Below are 20303 nucleotides of genomic sequence, written 5' to 3'. Positions count from 1 at the left end.
CCAATACACCAGAGACATCAAACACAAGTGCACAACAATGCTGCTGTGCAATAGAGACATGTTTATCAAACAGCTGGTGTAATACAGGTAACTGGAGTGGCTGGGTTAAACAAATGACTGGTGTAAATGAGTCATCCACTGTACTGCAGTAGAGGAAAGTGAAATGGGATGGGATTTGATATACTGCCTATCAGTGGTTACGATTAACCTGCTGGTACAGGTATGCACTATAGCAATTTGGAAAGCAGTAAAATACAGATGGGGGGGGAGGGGTGTATTCTGTTCTCTAAGGGAAAATGAGACAGAAAAGTCTTACATGTGGCTGCTGTACAGGTGAGTGTTATTGATATTCCTGAATGGAACCCTCTTCCATTGGTTATTCGAGTAGAGCAGAACTGAACTTTCAGAAGATGTTGAAAACATACCTATTCGAATGAGGCATAATTTCCTCTTGATTTACTATGCTAAATAAATTCTTATTATTTGTTTATGCTCTGTAATACTACTTTTTTAACTGTACACCTCATTGAACCTTAGTTCAGGGGAAACAGTGGTTTAGAACTATTGCACTAACATAGAGCTGGATATCACAGCTGTGTCATATAGCTCGCTGACACAGCCATGCTGTGCCCTGCAGGTGGTTGCTGCAATTGTGCTATACAGATGACAGTTGTAGTTAAGCCACCTAAGCGGCCACTGCAGCTGTGCCATACAACCATTTAGCGCAATTGTAGTACAGAGCAGTAGTTTCAACTGAGAGACCACCTGACAGGCTGGGTTTTCAGGATATCCACAATAAGCATGCATGAGATAGGATTTGTATGTGCTGCCTTCTTGGTATGAAAAACTCTCTCATGTATATTCATTGTGGATATCCTGAAAACCCAATTGAACAGGAAGTCTCTGAGGACTGGGTTGAAAACAACTGTTATAGAGAACTACTGCACTTTAATGTATATCCCACTGTTGCAGGAGATCCACACAGCCAGCTACTGAAATTGAGGAAATCTATATGGCTGCTGTAGATGTGCCTTATAGAAGGCCACTAGAGCAGTGCCATAAAGCTGGTTGCCTCATGACTTCTATACAGCTGTCTAATATGGAAAGAGAAGATGATGCCTGTATCCATACAGATGTTATCTACAGACCTCCAGCAGAAATGGAGATGTAGGACAAGGATCTGACAGAAGATATCCATAAGCTTGGAATGAAAGGGGAGGTGCTGTTACTGGGAGATTTCAACTTGCCTGATGTGCACTGGAATGTCCTGTTGGTAGAACTGAAAAGAAGCAGAGAGATTGTAGATGCCTGTCAAAGTGCTTTGCTCAGACAAATGGTGACGGAACCCACGACGGAAGGGTAAATGCTGGATCTAGTGCTCAGAAATGGAGGAAGGGTTTCCAAAATCCGGGTGGGAGCAGTGGTGTACTGAGGGCAGGGCGGTGGGGGTGGACTGCCCCGGGTGCAAACCAATGGGGGGTGTTGTTCTAACTTCTGCTCCGTCCGTCAGTTTGGCCTTCCCAGTGCCTTCCCCTAACGCTGCACCGGCGCGCGCCTTACACCTCCGCGACTCACTTGTCTCCTCCCAGCGGCTCCTCTCTCTCTCTCTCTCTCTCCAGTCTTTGAGTCTCGCCCATCTGGACTACTTACGACGTCACAATGCCTTCCTCCCCCTGCAGCACCCTGTGCGCCAGTGCGCCTTGTGGCCTTCTACTGCAGTAACGTCTCCTCCAGGTGTTTGGCTCCTCTCTCCATCCCAGCTCGCGGCCGACCGCCCTCTTCATTGCAGCTGCAAGCTAGCGCCTTCTGCTTCCTTCCAGCTTCCTGCACTGCTAGTGCACCCCTCCACCCCTGCCGGCCACCAGTCTATCATCGGCAGAAGAATCTTGGATCACTTCCATTCCAGCCAGGTAATTAGGCTCCGCGGCGCGGATGGAAAGGGGCAGCCAATGGATGGTCTGTGATTCCTAATGTGGAACCTTGCATGACGTAGCTATATGGATTCCTCTTTCCTACATGCATCACTTTGCTCTTGCTCACATTAAGGGGCTAGTCACAAAGAATTACTTTTTTTCTCCATCTCCATTCTTGGTCAACAGACAATTCCTCACTGGTTCTAGACTCATCTGGTATGGATGAAAAGGAATAACTAAATTAGCACAAGCTTAAAAATCTGCAATAATTAACCACCGTGATTTCAGTTCATATTACTATTGGAGGGGGTAGGGAAGAAAGGCGAGATCTGCTCCTCATCCTAGAGGAAAAGTGGGAGGGATCAGTATGTCTTCTTACTTGCTCTTCCTGCCATTTGATATGTTGTTGCAGTTTATTGTTCAGGAGCTCCATTGCTTTCCTTCGTACCAAGGGCAGCTGACTGGCCATCAATCCTCGAATCACAGGGATAAACCTTTCTGTAGGCAGCAAGGCATTCACCTAAAAACAGATCAACAACAAAATAAACATTCTAAGCAAGATGGGATCATTTTACTGCAGAGAGATGTGACAAACACACACCCAAGAAACGAGACCCCAAAAGATAGTGCACAGCTTACTGAGGATAGGATGCAGTACCTGTCATGGGCCTTTACCCATCCATATTTTGATCAAACAATTGGAAAGAAGCCTCTCAGGCAACAAAAGGCAAAGATTTTAGTTTAGAAACAACCCAAAAATATATACGAATATGTGGAGGCTCGTTTTCAAAGCACATAGGCTTACAAAGTTACATAGGTTAATATGTAACTATGGGGCTCATTTTTCAAATGAGAGAGAAGTTTAAAAAGTGGCCTCACAGCATTTGGACATTTTGCTTGCCAAAAAGTTCAAATCGCTATTTCTGAAACCAACTTTGCAGAAGTTTATCTATGCAGCTCGCCTGCAGTGCGCCCAAATCACAAGGGGGCTTATCGGGGGAGGGATCAGGGAATTCATAACACTTTGGACGGTTTTCTGCCATAATAAAACGAAACAAAAATGTCGAGGACTAAAACTAAGATGTTTTGAGCTAGACCTGTTTTAATAAAGACTAAGCCACAAAAAAGTGCAAAATAACTAGATGACCACTGGAGGAATAATGGAATGACCACCTCATTATTCCCCCAGTGGTCAGTGACCCCCTCCCCCCCCCAAAGATGTGAAAGAAACAGTACATAGCAGCCTCTATGACAGCCTCAGATGATATGGCCAGTCCTATTAGAGAAGCAAGCAGGATCCTGGAGTTGCCTAGTGGTTGGTGCAGTGCACTGTGGAGAAGGGGACCCATAACCCACTCTGTTACACTTGTGATGGAATGTGTCAGACCCCCCCCAAAACCCACCAAACACCTACTGTACCCACAAATAAGTGGCACTTGCAGCCATAAGGGCTATTGTAGTGGTGTACAGTTGGGTACAGTAAATTTTTGGTGGGTTTTGGAGGGCTCACCATACAATATAAGGGGGTAAGGGTGAGGTGTGTACCTGGGAGCTTCTATGTTAAGTCCACTGCCGTGCCCCCTAGGGTGTCCCACTGCTCTGCTGGGATGTCTGTGTGATCAGTCTACTAAGAATGCTGGCTCCTCCTACATCCCAATGGCTCGATTTTGTGCGTTTTTCACTTGGAATTTATTTGTTCAAAAATGGACTAAAAAGATAAGCGCATAGAGCACACAAACATCTAGCAAGTGGCCATTTTCAGAAAAAAATATATACACATTTTGCTGTTTCAAAAATTGCTATATTCACCATCTGGATTCTGGATGTTTTGAGCAAAATATCCAAAGTCCGACTCAAACGTCACATTGAAAATGCCCCTCCACATAAGTCTATGTGCGTTAAAAATGAGCACCAAAATGTGTTATGCTGGATCCATTAAGTACTTGTGCTATTAAACAAAGCTAATTAAATCTTTCTTATTATCTCATAATTCACTGTGCATGTGTAAGTTATTTGCTTTGTTTCTTTCCAGGGTGGTTGGTTGAAAGGCTTATCGTGGTATCTGCTGGTTGCATTTGTCTATCTGTTATTACTGAAGTCACTACATATTTTCCTTTCTTTTTTTTCCCCCCTTGCTAACAGTATGAAGTAGATGTATACTTTTCTGTGTGGACTCTGGACAATTTTTTTTAAAGCAAAAGTATGCACATACTTCTGCTTTGAAAATTATCCCAGAGAATTTGTGCATGTACATTTACACCCATTCTTTACTATGTACAAACCTTCTGGGTTAATTTACACACATACATCTGTATTTTCAAAAGTCTGAATGTAAATGCAATCCCCTCCCTGGGAATGCCTCCACTCAGCCTGGACAAAGTTACATGTACATGCTTTGTGCAACTTTATGCATGCACCAATTTTATAAAATCCAATTTCCACAGGCAAAGTACTGTTTTATCCATAGAAACATTTTTGACAATTACCCTATTTAGAAAAAATATATGTTAGAAACTAACCTTATCTAAGAGCTCATAGGACTTGTTGAGCAGAGCCCTCCAGAACTTCGATGTTGGTTTCTCTGCATTTTTTGCCACGGAGCTAGCAACTGTCTTTAGGTAGCAAAGTACTTCCTCTAGCAATCTAGAGCAGAGAACTGGCTTTCAGTTTATTGCACAAATTCCAAGTACATATGGCACTATCAGATTTGTCTCATTTGAGGCACAGAAAAGAGTGATTCCAAATTATTATGCATATCACATAGCAGCGTTATTTCACATCACCTTTCGACCAGCCTTTCATAGTTCTTGTGTAGAAAAGTTTGCAACATTCTAATCCAGTTTTGCAATTCTCACATTTTGGGCCCATTGCTTTAAAGGTCAGCTGCTAAAAAATCACCAAGGGACAAGGCTGCCAGCAATGTAGGACTTCATATTCCCCGTTTCCACAGCTGGCACTTCTCCTTATCTTTGATGTCTAAGTCTTGTTTTCAACAGAAATAGCATAGATAGGACAGGCATCAAGGCAAAGAGCTCTGGGACAGCATAGTTTTTAAGGAGTGGAGGAGTAGCCTAATGGTTACTGTAATAGACTGAGATCCTGGGGAACTTGTTTCAAATCCCACTGCAGCTCCTTGTGATCCTGGGCAAGTCACTTAACCCCATAGATTGTGCGTCCACTAAGGTCAGAGAAAGTAACTCCATATAATGTGTTCAGTGCTGCAAATGTCTAGTAGTGCTAAAGAAATGATTAGTAGTAGTAAGGGCCAACATCACCAAGTACGTTCATTGATTGCAGTACTACTACTACTACTATTTAGCATTTCTATAGCGCTACAAGGCGTACGCAGCGCTGCACAAACATAGGAGAGAGACAGTCCCTGCTCAAAGAGCCTACAATCTAATAGACAAAAAAAAAGTAAGCAAATCAAATCAATTAATGTGAACGGGTATTTTACTCGAATATGATTTGTCAAACCTTCCCTCTTTATATTTTCACGTAAGGAGTTGCACAGTGTAGCTCAGTATTTCTTAGCAGGTTTTAATTCTGATCTTATCATTTGCTGCAATTTTGAGGTTTATTCTTATTTAGTCTTTTTTAATATGTATTTTATTGGGTAGAGTTCATGGCCTTTTTAAATATGTTTATCTAGAAAATGAATTTCAGGGACATAGAGCTGTAGACACCCCCAGGCCATCATCAACAGCACCTAATCTCAGTATCCCATGTGACAAAAGTTACTACTATTAATCTTTTCCATAGTGCTACTAGACATACGCAGCACTGTACACTAAAACACATATGAGACAGTCCCTACTCGACAGAGTTTTCAATCTAATGAAGACAAACAGGACAAATAAAGGATTAGGGAACTACTTATTGTGAGAATGATTAAAACAGACATAAATACTGAACAGGTGAATAGAAGTTAGGAGTTAAAAGCAGCCTCAAAAAGGCAGGCTTTTAGCCTAGATTTGAATATGGCCAGAGAAGGAGCTTGACGTACCGACTCGGAAAGTCTATTCCAGGCATACAGTGAGTGCAGCAAGATAATAGGAAGGAGTCTGGAGTTGGTAGTGGAGGAGAAGGATACAAATAACAGAAACTTACCTGATGAATGGCGTTCCCGGGGGAGGGTGGGAGGGAAAAATAACAGTGGAGTTACCAGATCTTTGTTTCCTTCATAATAGATTTCTCCCCGCAGCTCTAGTTAATGTTAGGTCAGTGAGAATACATAGCAGACTCCTTATAACATGGACTTTGAGGGTCTAAGATATTTCACTACATTATGTGGGTAATTTCACATAATTTTCAGGTAAGACAATTTCTCCTTCCTTAGCATCTAGCTACACTGTTCTATACAAGTGGGAGGTACTGAAGCACATGTTCTGGGCAGGGGAAGACAAAGCCCCACAAATGACGTTCAATCAGTAGTGCTTGACAAATGGATGGAGCAATGACCATGTCGATGCTCTACAAATCTCCTCAGGAAGTAGCCTGAGTCCGCGTTGAGTGGGTCTTCAAGCCCTGAAGCATCAGGTGATTCTTGCAAATGTAAGTGGTCTCAATACCTGTCCTGATCCACCTAGCAAAGGAGGCCTTAGAGGCCCCTGGGCCCCTCCTAGAGCCATGAAAAAAAACAGAGGTGATCGGAGAGGCCTTTGTGGAGCTTCTAAGTCAGCAATAAAAGAGCCCTCCTCCACAAAGGAGGACACACAAATTCCCTGATTCAGATGGCTCCAACAGAGCCTCAGCAAGCACTCGGAGAACAAGATTAAGGTCCTATGAAGAAAAGGAGGAATATATTAGGAGGTGCAAATGCATCATGCCTCTCAGAAAATGGGATACCTCCCCATGCAAGGTAAGGGAGGAACTCTTTATCTTACCCCCAAAACTGGAAAGAGCAGCCACCTGGACTTTCAGGGAGCCTAATGTCAGACCCTAATCCAGCCTGTTGCAAGAAGCCCAGAATAGAGGACCCAAGCCTTCCAAGGGGATAGAGAGTGTCCTGCACACCAGGTTTCAAAAACCTTTCACACGTTGACATAAGCCAGAGACGTGGAGGACTTCCGGGAGGGGAGCAATGTAGAAACCACCGTAGGAGAAAAAAATATGCTTCTCTAGGCATCTCCTCTCAATGGCCAGACCGTAATCCAGAAGGGATCTGGATCGTCCATTTCTACTTGCCCTTACTGGAGAAGGCCCCAACCTCTAGGCAATAGGAGAGGGACAACCCTCCAACAAGTGCATGAGGTCTGCATAACACAGTAAGCAAGACCAGACTAGGATGATGTGCAATCCTGTGCAACAGGTGGCCTATCAGAGGTTAAGGAGGGAAGATATAGAGGGCTTCATCCATTGTCCTTGACTGAACTAGGACATTGATCCCTTGACAGGCTAGCTCCCTCTGACTGAAGAAATGCTCTGCCTTTGTGCTGGCTCTGGAGGCCACTAGATGAAATAGCACGGAGCCCCAGCTGTCTGCAATGAGCCAAAAGGACTGTGGCCCCAGCTTCTATTCTCCTGGATCCAGGACAGAGCAACTTGAGAAAGTCCACTTGCACATTGTCCATGCCTACAATATGGACCGCTCTGAGGGCCTGCAGGTGGCTCTCTGCCCATCGACAGAGGCACACTGCTTCCAAGGCAACCGCCTGACTCCTGGTGCCCTCCTGTTTGTTGATATAAGTCACTGTAGTGGCATCATCCAACATCACTCTGATCGCCATCCCCTGAAGGAGAGGCAGGAATTCCAACAGGGCGTCCAGCTCTGCCTCCAACGGGGTTCAGGTTCCCTGAGCTACATGGCCCAGGCAATGAGCTCTCCTGCCGAGGAGACTCACATCCATGTGACAAGCATCCACTGTGGAGGATCCAGCAGCACAACCCCTATAGGAGGTGGACTGAGATGTCCCATCAGGACAGACTGATTCTTGTCTTGGGCAAAAGACGTGCATCATCTCCCAGACAGTGTTGAAGCAGACTCCCAGGTACTCCAGGGCCTGGGAGGGAACCAGGTGACTCACTCCAATTCATGACCCAGCCTAGGGTCTCCAACCAAGAGATGACTTGAGAAATGGCCTCCGCTTGAATTAGCCTGTCGCCCAGACTAGGATGTACCCTGATTCTTTGGTGTTGCAGATAAGCAGCAACCATCACCATAACCTTGGAAAAGGTGTGTGGAACTGTGACCAGTCCAAAGGGTAAGGCCCGAAACTAGTAATGGTGTCCAAGAATACAGAAGAGAAGATAACACCTGTGATAGGCTGCAATGGGAATGTGCAGATTGTGAGGTCCTGGCCATCAAGAATTCGCCCGACCGAACCAAGGAGAACAAATGACTTGAGGGCTTCAATGCAAAAGTGCTCTACCTACAGGCATTTACTCCCTTCAAATCCAGAATGGGCCAGAAGGATCCACCCTTCTTGGGGACCAAAAAGTAAACAGAATAACGACCCAGACCATACTCTTTGCAAGGCACTGGCTCCACAGCACGGAGCTCCAAAAAATGCTTGGAGTAAAAGTGACAGCCTGTCATTTGTGCTCCAAGCCACATGGGGAAGATATGAAGGTGTCTGGAATGGCGCAGGTGAGCTCTAAGGAGTATCCCTTCTCGACTAGAACCCACAGGTCCAAAATGATGTGGGTCTACTTGTGTGAGAAGAGGGACAATGCCCCTCCCCCATATGTACCACCAAGGGATCTGGTGTGTCCTCATTGGGCAGGATGAGCTACTGGATATCAGCCTGCAGTGGCGCAAGAACCGGTTCTCCTAGGTCCTCAAACAGCCCGACTGAAAGGGCCTCCCTGAATGGGAAGCCTGGATTGGAACATGCTGGGCTTGACAGAAACATTACCACCCCCACCGGAGTGATCTCTGGGAGTCCTTAGGCTTCACCTCAGGGAGACTAAGAGATCTAGCCTCCCCTATATTCTTCACCAGCTTCTCCAGGTCCTCCCAAATAGCAAGTGCCCTCGAAAGGGCAGCTAAGAAACCTCTTGGAGGTGGCACCCGCCACCTAATGGCGGAGTCACAGTCAGCAACAGTGCATCTCAGCCGAGTACACTGACCAAGAGGCCAGGCAGACCAGATACAAGACATCCGCCAAGAAGGCTGCTCCAGACTCTAGGCAGGAAACGTCTGCTGAGTCCGGCAGCTGCTGAAGCCAGCACAGCATGACACGTACCACATAGCCACCACAGATGGCTGCTTGAATGCTGGACACCCCTACTGAAAAGCCTAGGCATAACTGCTGCTACACCTGCTTATCGTGGAGCTTCCCGAGTGCCAAACCGTCACTTTTGACTGCCGTAATGAGATCCACCACCTCAAGATACACCCAGTATTTCTCCACCCCCTCAGGGGCAAATTAATACAGGCAATCTAGGGCCCGAGACCTCTTGGAGAGCTCCATCTGGGGCCTCTCACTCTGCCAGCATCATGTGAGTAAGAGCCATATGAAGAAGAAAATGCTTTGGGGGCACTACAAGGCCCTCCAAGATAGAATCCCCCTCAAAGATGTCTGCAGCAGGAGATTCGAGCACCCCGAGAGTCTCTGCAACTTCATCAATAAAACAAGAGAGATCCTTTTGCTGGAAAGGGACTAAGGGTCAGAGAGGACCTCCAGATCCTCCCCCAGCAGCCTGGAGCTGACCGGACATCCACACCCCCCCCCTGCGGCACTTGGCCTCCACAAGGAGGGCTCCTTATTGGGAACATCCAGGCCCCTAGGGGTTCCATTGCTAGCTGAGAGACCAGTCTCCTTCTGCAGGGATTGCTTGACCATTTGGGTCAAGCTTTGGAGCAAAAAAATCCTTTTGAGACCCCCACCTCGCAGGTGGACCCAAGAAGGGTGGGAAGGTAAGGCCCCCCCCACCCCTTAAGGGGGCTGTGGAGAATCCTGCTGCTGAAAAATAGCACAAGACAAGCTGGAGCAAAATGGCTGCCGTTCCCGCAGAGGCGTGTCCTGATGCCTCGGAGCAGGGAGATGCAGCAGCTCTAGTGGCCCCCTGAGCTGTTTTCCCGATGTCATAAACAGACCATCACGGATACACCGCTGTGCCTGCTCACAGGCATGCCTGCCACTCGAACCGACTTGGGCTCAGGGCTCTATCATCTCCACCGACCTCCCCTTGCTCTTTTTTTTTTTTTTTTTTTTTTAAACTATTCCTGGGAGATGCAGGGCAGTCTGGGGGAATTAAACTCAAACAAGGTGAGCGGGCAAGGTGAGGGGATCAGATCCACACCTCTCGGGCACGGTCATGTAGGACTGAGCCACAAACTTCACCCAGTGAATGCTAAGAAGCTGGACCAAGGGCAGAAGAGCCATTTCACACTTGACCAGGTCTGGTCCAGGGACTGGATAACCTGGGAGGGGGCCTTAGGCTCAACCAAGTTGTGCAGCTGCAGCCAGCAGAATGAGGAGCTAGGCCAGGGGCACCAGAATGAAGAACCTATCATCTACTGAGGCAGAGAAAATACTGGATCTTTCCTGGGAGTACCACCTGTGAGATCACTGGTAAAGCTCAGCTTTTTTTTTTCCCTATTTCCATCTGCTGGTAGGACAGGATAACACCCACTTGTACAGAACAGTGTAGCTAGATGCTAAGGAATGACACTTGACACAATGGAAGTTGAAGGGACTTGCCCGGTGTCAGAAGGAGCATCAGTAGGAGAAACAGGATTTGAACTCTGGACCCACGCTCTAACAACTAGGCTAATTTTCCACTTTGATTCTTTGCAAAAGTTGAGGCAGGACCACAAAGCTTCTAGGCAGCATCCATGAGTACCTAGCTTAAAAATGAATAAACCAGGATTTACATTTTCCAATGAATTAAAATCAGTTCACAAAACCCTTGTGTGTTACGTACACGTGTACAGTACTGAGAAAAACAAATTCACATGCAGACTACTTTCTATAGAAGATTACAACCACCAATAAAGCGATTTGTTTACCTCTGCTCGATGTCCTGTAGCTCTTCTGCTTCCTCATACTCCACCACCTGACACAAAAGTGCACACACATTTTAATAACTACATGTCTATCAGAAGAATTACTAGCCTTGTATTAGTGAGCTGTACTTTTAGAATGGAACTATTTAGTGATAAAGCAGATTTGTAAAAACTGGGCAGGGCAACATTTAATGAGGAAATTAATAAAGGCAATATTGCCCAGGGCAAGAACAGATTTCTGAGCTGTTTACATAAAAAGCACAGATCTGATGAAGAGGAAGTCCATTATGACAAGTGAAACACCACAACTGAACCTTCTCTCCCCTTGCCACCCCCCCTCACCTGTTCTCCAGGCATACTGGTTTTCAAAACAGTCATATTTGTGAAAGCTAGATGTGTCTGTATAAATTTACATGTTTTGGTTACAATTAGAACAAGATAGTCTGTGGGGAGGCCTTTTAAGACCTAGATTTGAGAGCAGCTACTTTAAAGGATCATTTGTTTTTTTCTATTTCAGAACTCATTGCTAATAAATGTTTCAGTCAGTGACTCCCCCCCCCCCCCAGCCCTTCATGGCTAATTTAAAGCATTTCAAATATAGCCACACCCAACTGGGTTCCACACCCAGAGCTTCATCAGGGACTGTTCATTTATACCAGAGGTCCCCAAATTAAGGTTGGTGGGCTGGATGTGTCCTGTGGAGCTCATTTTTCTGGCCTGCTATATTTTTCTTATCCACAGTTCCATTTGGCCTACAGAGGAAATTTTCCTTTTTTTTTTTTTTTTCCATGAATGGCATCAGTAAAGGTAACAGGGCTGGCAGGGTTCCCAAACTTCAGCTGCCAATGATGACAGTAGCAAATTCTGAGGGGGAGGGCTCCCCTTTGTCCACCAACTAGCCATGTTGCTTATCTGAAATGCTGTATGTGGCCTTTCTCTTGAAAAGTCTAAAGACTCCTGATTTACACCCACTTTAGGTACCTGTCCCCCCCAAAAAACAGCGTCAGGTAAATCCATCATAAACAGAAGAATTAGGGGATATAATGCTACAATCAGTACAAAGATGTTACACATGGGAGGACTAATATGTTTAAAACAAACTGCTTTCAAGAGCTCTTGCTTATTTCATGTATCCCCAGTCTCAGAGTCAGAACCACAATTAAATTAATGTTTTAGATGAGCAGCAGTAATTTGAGGGAGGACAAGCTCCACAACAAACTCAAATATAACCTTGATGGAAAAATACAACTCGCTCTGCACTGGAAAAAAGTCACCAGTGTAAACAGCAACATTATTCTTTCAACGGAAATAACCAATAAGGTTGGGGGACTGGAAGACACCATGATTATTAAAAGTAAGGAACAAGAGATATCAGCTGAAAGATGTTCGGTGGCCTTCATGAACTGAGAGGCCGATTCTCAAATCTGCAGAGAGTACGAGCTTACTGTGTGCAGTATGCACAGAGGGTTTGAATGCAGATATTAATGTGTGCTGCACAGATTGCCGCAAACAATATTGAAATGTATTAAATGGATGGTCAGTAAATATTCTTTCACAATGCACAGATGAAGCGCTGCAATGCATTGAAGGAAACGATGGCCTTAAAGGCCGAAAGGTTTTCGACAAGTCAGGGGCAGCAAAGACTTTCTGAAGGGAGGCTTTCTTGTTAATTTTTCAAACTGAACTGCTGGTTTTGTTTTCTTTTACGAGCAGAAGGAAGCTCCTGAAAGTTTTAAAGACAGATAGGAAGTAACAAACGTGTATGTGTCTGAGCAAAACCGAAAGTAAAAGCACGTACCCACACCTGTTCTCCTGCACCTAAGGTAAAATTATGTATAATCATACCTGATAATTTTCTTTCCATTAATCATAGCTGATCAATCCATAGACTGGTGGGTTGTGTCCATCTACCAGCAGGTGGAGATAGAGAGCAAACTTTTGCCTCCCTATATGTGGTCATGTGCTGCCGGAAACTCCTCAGTATGTCGATATCAAAGCTCCATCCGCAGGACTCAGCACTTAGAGAATTACACCCACGAAGGGACACTCTGCCCAGCTCACCACCGCCGAAACGGGGGAGGGGAATTAACCCAGCTCATCCCCACACAAGTGGGGGAGGGGAATCCGTCCAGCTCATCCCCGCGGAGCGGGGGAGGGACACCACACCCGCCGATGCGGGGGGATCTGGCTTATCCTGCAACCGCAACCGCGGGAGGAACTGACTGACCCTAACACCGCCGAAGCGGGAGGGGTACAAAGCTGCCCTACAGCCGCACGAAGCGGGAGGGAGTGCCGGCAGAATTTATGTCTCAATCCAGCCCCGTAAAACGGAGGGGAGAGGAATGCAGCAGCTCACTGTAACACAAAGTCGTCTCAACTCTTGAAGAATCCAAGTGAAAGAAGAACTTGAACACGAAGTCCTCCTGAAGTAACTGAAGGCTAAACTTGAACCTAAAATTCAACCAGAATATAAACAGTACAGATATCTGGGAGGGGCTATGGATTGATCAGCTATGATTAATGGAAAGAAAATTATCAGGTATGATTATACATAATTTTACCTTCCATATCATCAAGCTGATCAATCCATAGACTGGTGGGATGTACCGAAGCAGTACTCACCCAGGGCGGGACATAGAAATCCCTGACCTCAACACTGAAGCTCCAAACCGGGCCTCCGCCCATGCAGCCACAGTCAAACGGTAATGCTTGGAGAATGTATGAGCCGAAGCCCAAGTTGCCGCCTTGCATATCTCTTCCAAGGAGACGGATCCGGCCTCTGCCATCGAGGCCGCCTGAGCTCTCGTGGAGTGAGCCTTCAGCTGGATAGGCGGCACCTTCCCCGCGGCCACATAAGCCGCTGCAATGGCTTCCTTGACCCATCTTGCCACTGTAGGCTTAGCAGCCTGCAGACCCTTACGAGGACCTGCAAACAGGACAAACAGATGATCCGATTTCCGGAAATCATTGGTCACTTCCAAGTATCTGATGATGACTCGTCTCACATCCAGATATTCAAGAGCGGAGTACTCCTCTGGGTAGTCCTCCCTACGAAAGGAAGGGAGACAGCTGCTGATTCACATGGAAGCGAGAACCAATCTTGGGCAGGAAGGAAGGCACTGTGCGAATAGTCACTCCTGCCTCAGTGAACTGCAGAAAAGGCTCTCGACATGAGAGCGCCTGGAGCTCGGAAACTCTTCTGGCTGAAGTGATAGCCACCAAAAAGACTGCTTTCAACGTCAGGTCTTTCAGAGATGCCCTCGACAAGGGTTCCAAAGGCGGCTTCTGCAATGCTCTTAGCACCAGGTTGAGATTCCACGCAGGCACCACTGAGTGCAGAGGAGGGCGCAGGTGATTAACTCCCTTGAGAAAGCGCACCACATCTGGCTGCGAAGCCAGGGAAGCACCCTTCAGGCGGCCCCTGAAGCAAGCCAGAGCCGCTACCTGGACTTTAAGGGAACTGAGCGACAGGCCTTTCTCCAGACCTTCTTGCAGGAACGCCAACACTGAAGAAATTGGAGCAGTGAAGGGAGAAAGTGAGCCTGCTTCACACCATGCTGCAAAGATACGCCAAACCCTGGCGTAAGCAGTAGAAGTAGAGCGCTTCCTCGCTCTCAGCATAGTGGCGATGACCTTGTCTGAGAAGCCCTTCTTCCTCAGACGCTGCCGCTCAATAGCCAGGCCGTAAGACCAAAGGGAGAGGGATCCTCCATCACCACGGGACCCTGATGTAACAGGCCCTGCTCCACTGACAGCCGCAGAGGATCGTCGACTGAGAGCCTGAACAAGTCCGCATACCAGGGACGTCTGGGCCAATCCGGACCCACCAGGATTACCCTGCCGGGATGCTTTGCCACCCGGTCTAGCACCCTGCCCAACATGGGCCAGGGCGGGAACACATAGAGGAGCTCTTGTGTCGGCCACTGTTGGAGAAGAGCATCTACTCCCAGGGATCGAGGGTCCCGTCCTCTGCTGAAAAAGCGCGGCACTTGGCCATTGGCCGATGACGCCATCAGATCTAGGCTCGGCTGGCCCCAGCGCTTCGTGATGTCCAAGAACGCCTGAGCAGATAGTTGCCACTCTCCGGGCTCCAAGGTATGGCGACTGAGAAAGTCCGCCTTGACATTCATGACTCCGGCAATGTGGGCCGCTGAAAGCTGCTCCAGGTTCGCTTCCGCCCACTGGCAAAGACTCATAGCCTGCTTGGCTAGAGGGGCGCTCTTGGTACCTCCCTGGCGGTTGATATAGGCCACAGCCGTGGCATTGTCCGACAGGACCCGTACAGGCTTCAACACCAGTACCGGAATGAACTCCAATAACACCAACCGAATGGCTCTGAGTTCCAGGAGGTTGATAGACCACTTGCCTCTGCAGGAGACTAGAGCCCCTGCGCTGTCCTTCCCAAGCAGTGGGCTCCCCAGCCCATCAAAGAGGCGTCTGTCGTGACGACAATCCACTCCGGGGTCACCAGAGGCAATCCTGCAGACAACTTGTCTGTCTGCGTCCACCAGCTCAGCGCCGTGCGCACTGCTGGGTCCACGGGAAGGCGCACAGCATAATCCTCCGACATCGGAGTCCAGCGCAGCAGCAGAGATAGCTGTAGTGGTCTCATATGAGCCCTGGCCCAGGGCACTACTTCCATCGTGGCCGTCATAGAGCCCAACAGCTGCACGTAGTCCCAAGCCCGAATAGGAGAGGCTACTAGGAACTAGTCCACCTGAGCCTGAAGCTTGACAATCCGATTGTCTGGCAGGAACACTCTGCCCACTTGGGTGTCGAATCGAACTCCCAGATACACCAGGGACTGAGTCGGGCGCAGCTGGCTCTTCTTCCAGTTGATGATCCATCCCAGGGAGCTCAAAAGAGCAACTACCCGGTCCATAGCTTTGCCGCACTCTGCATAAGAGGGGGCTCGGATCAACCAGTCGTCCAGATAAGGATGGACTTGTACTCCTTCCTTTAGCAGGAAGGCCGCTATGACCCCCATTACTTTGGAAAAGGTCCGCGGAGCAGTAGCCAACCCGAAAGGGAGGGCTCTGAACTGGAAGTGTCGTCTCAGGACTGTAAAACGCAGAAAGCGTTGGAGAGGAGGCCAGATGGGAATATGCAGGTACGCTTCCTTGATGTCCAAGGAAGCCAAGAACTCTCCTGCCTTCACTGCCGCTATAACAGAGCGGAGAGTCTCCATGCGAAAGTGCCTCACTTTCCAGGCCCGATTGACCCCTTTGAGGTCGAGGATAGGCCGGACAGAACCTCCTTTCTTTGGAACCACAAAGTAAATGGAGTAACGTCCCTTGCCAATCTGAATTTTTGGCACCGGAACGACCGCACCCAGGCGGATCAGGTTGTCCAAGGTCTGCTGCACTACCACAGCTTGACCGGAGACTTGCAGGGAGAGAGTACAAACCCGTCTCTTAAGGGTTGGCAGAACTCTAGCTTGTAGCCGTCTCTGATGACTTCCAGCACCCACGCGTCTGAAGTTATAGTGGTCCACTCGCCCAGAAACGAGGACAGCCGTCCTCCAATCTGCACTGGGGCGTGGACCAAGGCCCCGTCATTGGGTACGAGACCCTGGGGGAGGACCGGAGGGAGCACCTCCGGGACGGCGGTCTCTGCGAAAGGAATGCTGCATGGGGGAGAAATTCCTCTTGAAGGAAGAGGGGGCAGAGGAACCCGACTTGCCCGGGCGGTACCGATGGGCTTCCTGCAACCGTCCTCTGGAGGTATCGGGACGAGTACTAACCCGAGCCCTGACCTCTGGTAATTTCTTGCCCTTAGACGTGCCGAGATCGGTCATGATTTTGTCCAGCTCGACCCCAAAGAGCAGCTTGCCTTTAAAAGGCAATCTAGCCAGGCGGGATTTAGAGGCGTGGTCAGCAGACCAATGTTTCAGCCAAAGCCACCGCCGCGCAGAGACTGTCTGAGCCATGCCTTTAGCTGAGGCTCTCCAGACATCATACAGCAAGTCTGCCAAATAGGCTAAGCCCGATTCCAGGGCCGGCCAATCAGCCCTCAAGGAATGATCCGAGGGGGAAGCCCGCTGCACCATAGTCCGGCACGCCCTGGCCACATAGGAGCCGCAAACTGAGGCCTGCAAACTTAAAGCAGCTGCCTCAAAGGACGACCTTAAGGCCGCCTCCAATCTTCTGTCTTGGGCGTCCTTTAGGGCCGTGCCACCTTCCACCGGCAACGCCGTTTTCTTAGTCACCGCAGTGATTAAAGAATCCACGGTAGGCCACAGATAGGCCTCACGTTCACTCACAGCCAAAGGATAGAGGCGGGACATAGCCCTAGCCACTTTAAGGCTCGTTTCCGGGACATCCCATTGAGCCGCAATTAAGGTGTGCATGGCATCATGCACGTGGAAGGTTCTAGGCGGGCGCTTCGTCCCCAGCATAATGGCAGAGCCAACAGGGGCTGAGGGAGAGACGTCCTCCGGAGAGGAAATCTTCAAAGTGTCCATGGCCTGTAACAACAGGTTGGGCAAATCCTCTGGGCTAAAAAGCCGCGCTGCAGAGGAGTCATCCGCTCCATCCGAGCGGGGATCTATCTCCTCCAAGGAATCCGCAAAGGATCGTTGGGAGACCTCAGACACGCTGCCCTCATCTACATCGGAGGAGACAAAAGTCCTCCAAGGCCTGGAAATCAACCCGAGGGCGTTTACCTCTGGGAACCTCAACCTCTTTATCAGAAGAGGGAGCAGGGGCAGCGTTTGCATGAGGAAAGCCTGATGCAGCAGCAAAACAAACTCGGGGGAGAAACCCCCCAGACTGTGCACTTCCGCAGCCTGGGCGACAGCCCTAGACGCACTCTCAACCGGCGCTCGCAATAGCGGGGGAGAGACATGCTGCGCATCCAAATGGCGTCCGGCGCGAAACTCCGTGAAGGAGCCGCGCGGGAAGAACGGCGCTTAACTTTAGCCGCTTTTGTGCCGTCGCCCAAATTAAGGGCGTTCATGGCATTAATGTCTCCAATCTCAAGGGCGGCCCCGAGGAAGCCGTCCGAGCCGCGTGGCCGGCCAAGATGGCGGAGGCGAGGAGCGGGGGATGGGCGTTTATGGCGGGAAAAAACCGCCACGCCGGAGGAACGACCGGGACAGTCATCGGTCACTAAACTATCACCCATCAAGGGCGAATCAGGTTGTAAAACCCCCGCATCCCCTCTAGAAGCGCTCCAGCGATCCGGGGAGCGACCCTTTGCGCCCTCGCCCTCCGACGCCATTGCCACGAGGAGAAGAATCGGGGAACCCCCTGCCCGCTATAAAAAGGTAAAATTACCTGCTTGCCGCTCCGAGCTGTAACGAACTGGTGTCCCAGTGAGTAGCTGCAATGAACGTTTAAAGAAACGTCGAATTAAACGCCTTTAAAGACGTTTAAAAATATTTTTTTTTTTTTTTTTTTTTTTTTAAACGGAGCCAGCGGGAGGGGGGAGAAAAGGAGGGACCTGGCACCACCAGGTTTGCACTTGCTCAAAAGAGCCCTCAACCCCAGGCCTCAACAAAACCTAAGGATTAGGCTTGGAGGCCTAGCCAGAGCTGCTGCTGTGTGTGACCACCACCTGCTGAGATAGAGAACATACTGGGGAGTTTCCGGCAGCACATGACCACATATAGGGAGGCAAAAGTTTGCTCTCTATCTCCACCTGCTGGTAGATGGACACAACCCACCAGTCTATGGATTGATCAGCTTGATGATATGGAAATTATTATTATTATTTATAGTATTTATACCCCGCTCTTTTCCGCTCAATAGCAGGTTCAGTGCGGCTTACAATGTATGGATACAAAGAATCACAGAGATAACACAAAGTATGGTTACAGAGTATCATAGATGTAAAACAATGTGTGGGTAAAAAGTATCACAAAGATAATACAATTGAATTGAGAAGGACAAGAGGAGGAAATGTGGTGGAAGGATTGAGGTATGTTTAATGTTAGTGGTGTGGATTAGGATCATAAGTTAAGTTGGGTCGTTTGGATAGGCTTGTTTGAAGAGGTATGTTTTCAGCAGCTTTCGGAAGCATAGATGTTCATTTGTTGTTCGGATGAATCTTGGTATGGCGTTCCAAAGTTGGCTGCCTATAACAGAGAAGTTGGATGCATAGTAAGTTTTGTATTTGAGACCTTTGCAATTAGGCAGGTGAAGATTGAGATATGTTCGTGAAGATTTGGACCCGTTTCTGGCTGGAAGGTCGATTAGTTTGGTCATGTAACCTGGAGATTCTCCGTGGAGGATCTTGTGGATCAGTGTTTGGACTCTGAAGTTTATTCGTTCCTTGATGGGGAGCCAGTGGAGTTTTTCACGGAGAGGTGTTGCACTTTCAAACCATGATTTGCCAAAAATGAGTCTGGCTGCCGTGTTTTGGGTGGTTTGGAGTTTTTTTTTAGGATTTGGGCTTGGCAACCAATGAAGATACTGTTGTACTAGTCAGCATGGGTGAGTACTGTGGATTGTACCAGATTGCGGAATGTTTTTTGGGGGAGGAATGGTTTTACTCTTTTCAATACCCATATCACATTAAACATCTTCTTCGTCATGGCTTTTGCGTGAGTTTCTAGAATTAGATGGTTGTCTAACGTTACTCCTAGAATTTTCAAGTTGTCAGATATTGGGATTGTAACATTGGGGGTGATTAGGGTGGTTGGGTGTTGAGTGGAGTGTCTTGAAGAGAGGATTAAGCATTGAGTTTTTTCTTTGTTCAGTTTCATTTTGAAGGCATTGGCCCAGGAGGCTAGGATGTTCATGCCGGTGGTTACTTTGGCAGAGATTTCCGCAAGGTTGGATTGAAAAGGAATGAATATGGTGACGTCATCAGCATAGATGAAGGGGTTTAGGCCCGCTTTGGATAGGGACTTAGCCAGAGGAATCATCATAAGGTTGAAGAGGATCGGGGATAGAGGCGATCCTTGAGGGACTCCGCATTGTGAGGACCACGCAGATGATACCGATGAGGTTGATTTGACTTGGTAGGTTCCAGTGGTGATGAAACTTTTTATCCATTTAATGATGTTTCTGCCTAACCCTAGTTTGTCCAAAAGTTTTGTAAGAATATCGTGGTCTACCATGTCAAATGCATTGGATAAGTCGAACTGCAGAAGGAGTATGTTGTTGCCAAATGAAATTTCTTGTTTGAACTTGGATATTAGGGTGAGTAGTACTGTTTCAGTGCTGTGTGCAGGTCGAAAGCCCAATTGTGACTCATGAAGTATGGAGAATTTTTGTATAAATTCGTTGAGTTGGGAGGTCACTCGATTTTCCATTAGTTTGGTTAGGAGAGGGATGGAAACCACAGGTCGATAATTAGTGAAATAAGCCTTGTAAAAATTCCATGAGCTAGTAATGTGAGAATATTTGTGAGGCTCATATCTAGGCACAGAAGAATAACTGTGTGCCAACACTTCCGTTTTTGTCTGGGCAGGTGCACAAGAGCCACGCTTA

General features: G+C 47.9%; 1 protein-coding gene across 1 annotated transcript in view; it reads right to left on the bottom strand.

Moving 5' to 3' along the window:
* HEATR1 (HEAT repeat containing 1) overlaps positions 1-20303 on the bottom strand; it is a 275600-nt gene that overhangs the window by 65187 nt on the left and 190110 nt on the right. Inside the window, 3 exon segments of the mRNA XM_030196518.1 lie at positions 2293-2433; positions 4433-4556; positions 10870-10916. Coding sequence (XP_030052378.1) covers positions 2293-2433; positions 4433-4556; positions 10870-10916 — 312 coding nt within the window.

Source organism: Microcaecilia unicolor, chromosome 3 (assembly GCF_901765095.1).
Source record: "Microcaecilia unicolor chromosome 3, aMicUni1.1, whole genome shotgun sequence".
In the NCBI taxonomy this organism is placed as follows: domain Eukaryota; kingdom Metazoa; phylum Chordata; class Amphibia; order Gymnophiona; family Siphonopidae; genus Microcaecilia; species Microcaecilia unicolor.
The sequence above is the reverse complement of the archived record's forward strand: the minus strand, read 5'-3'. Positions and strand labels throughout refer to the sequence as shown.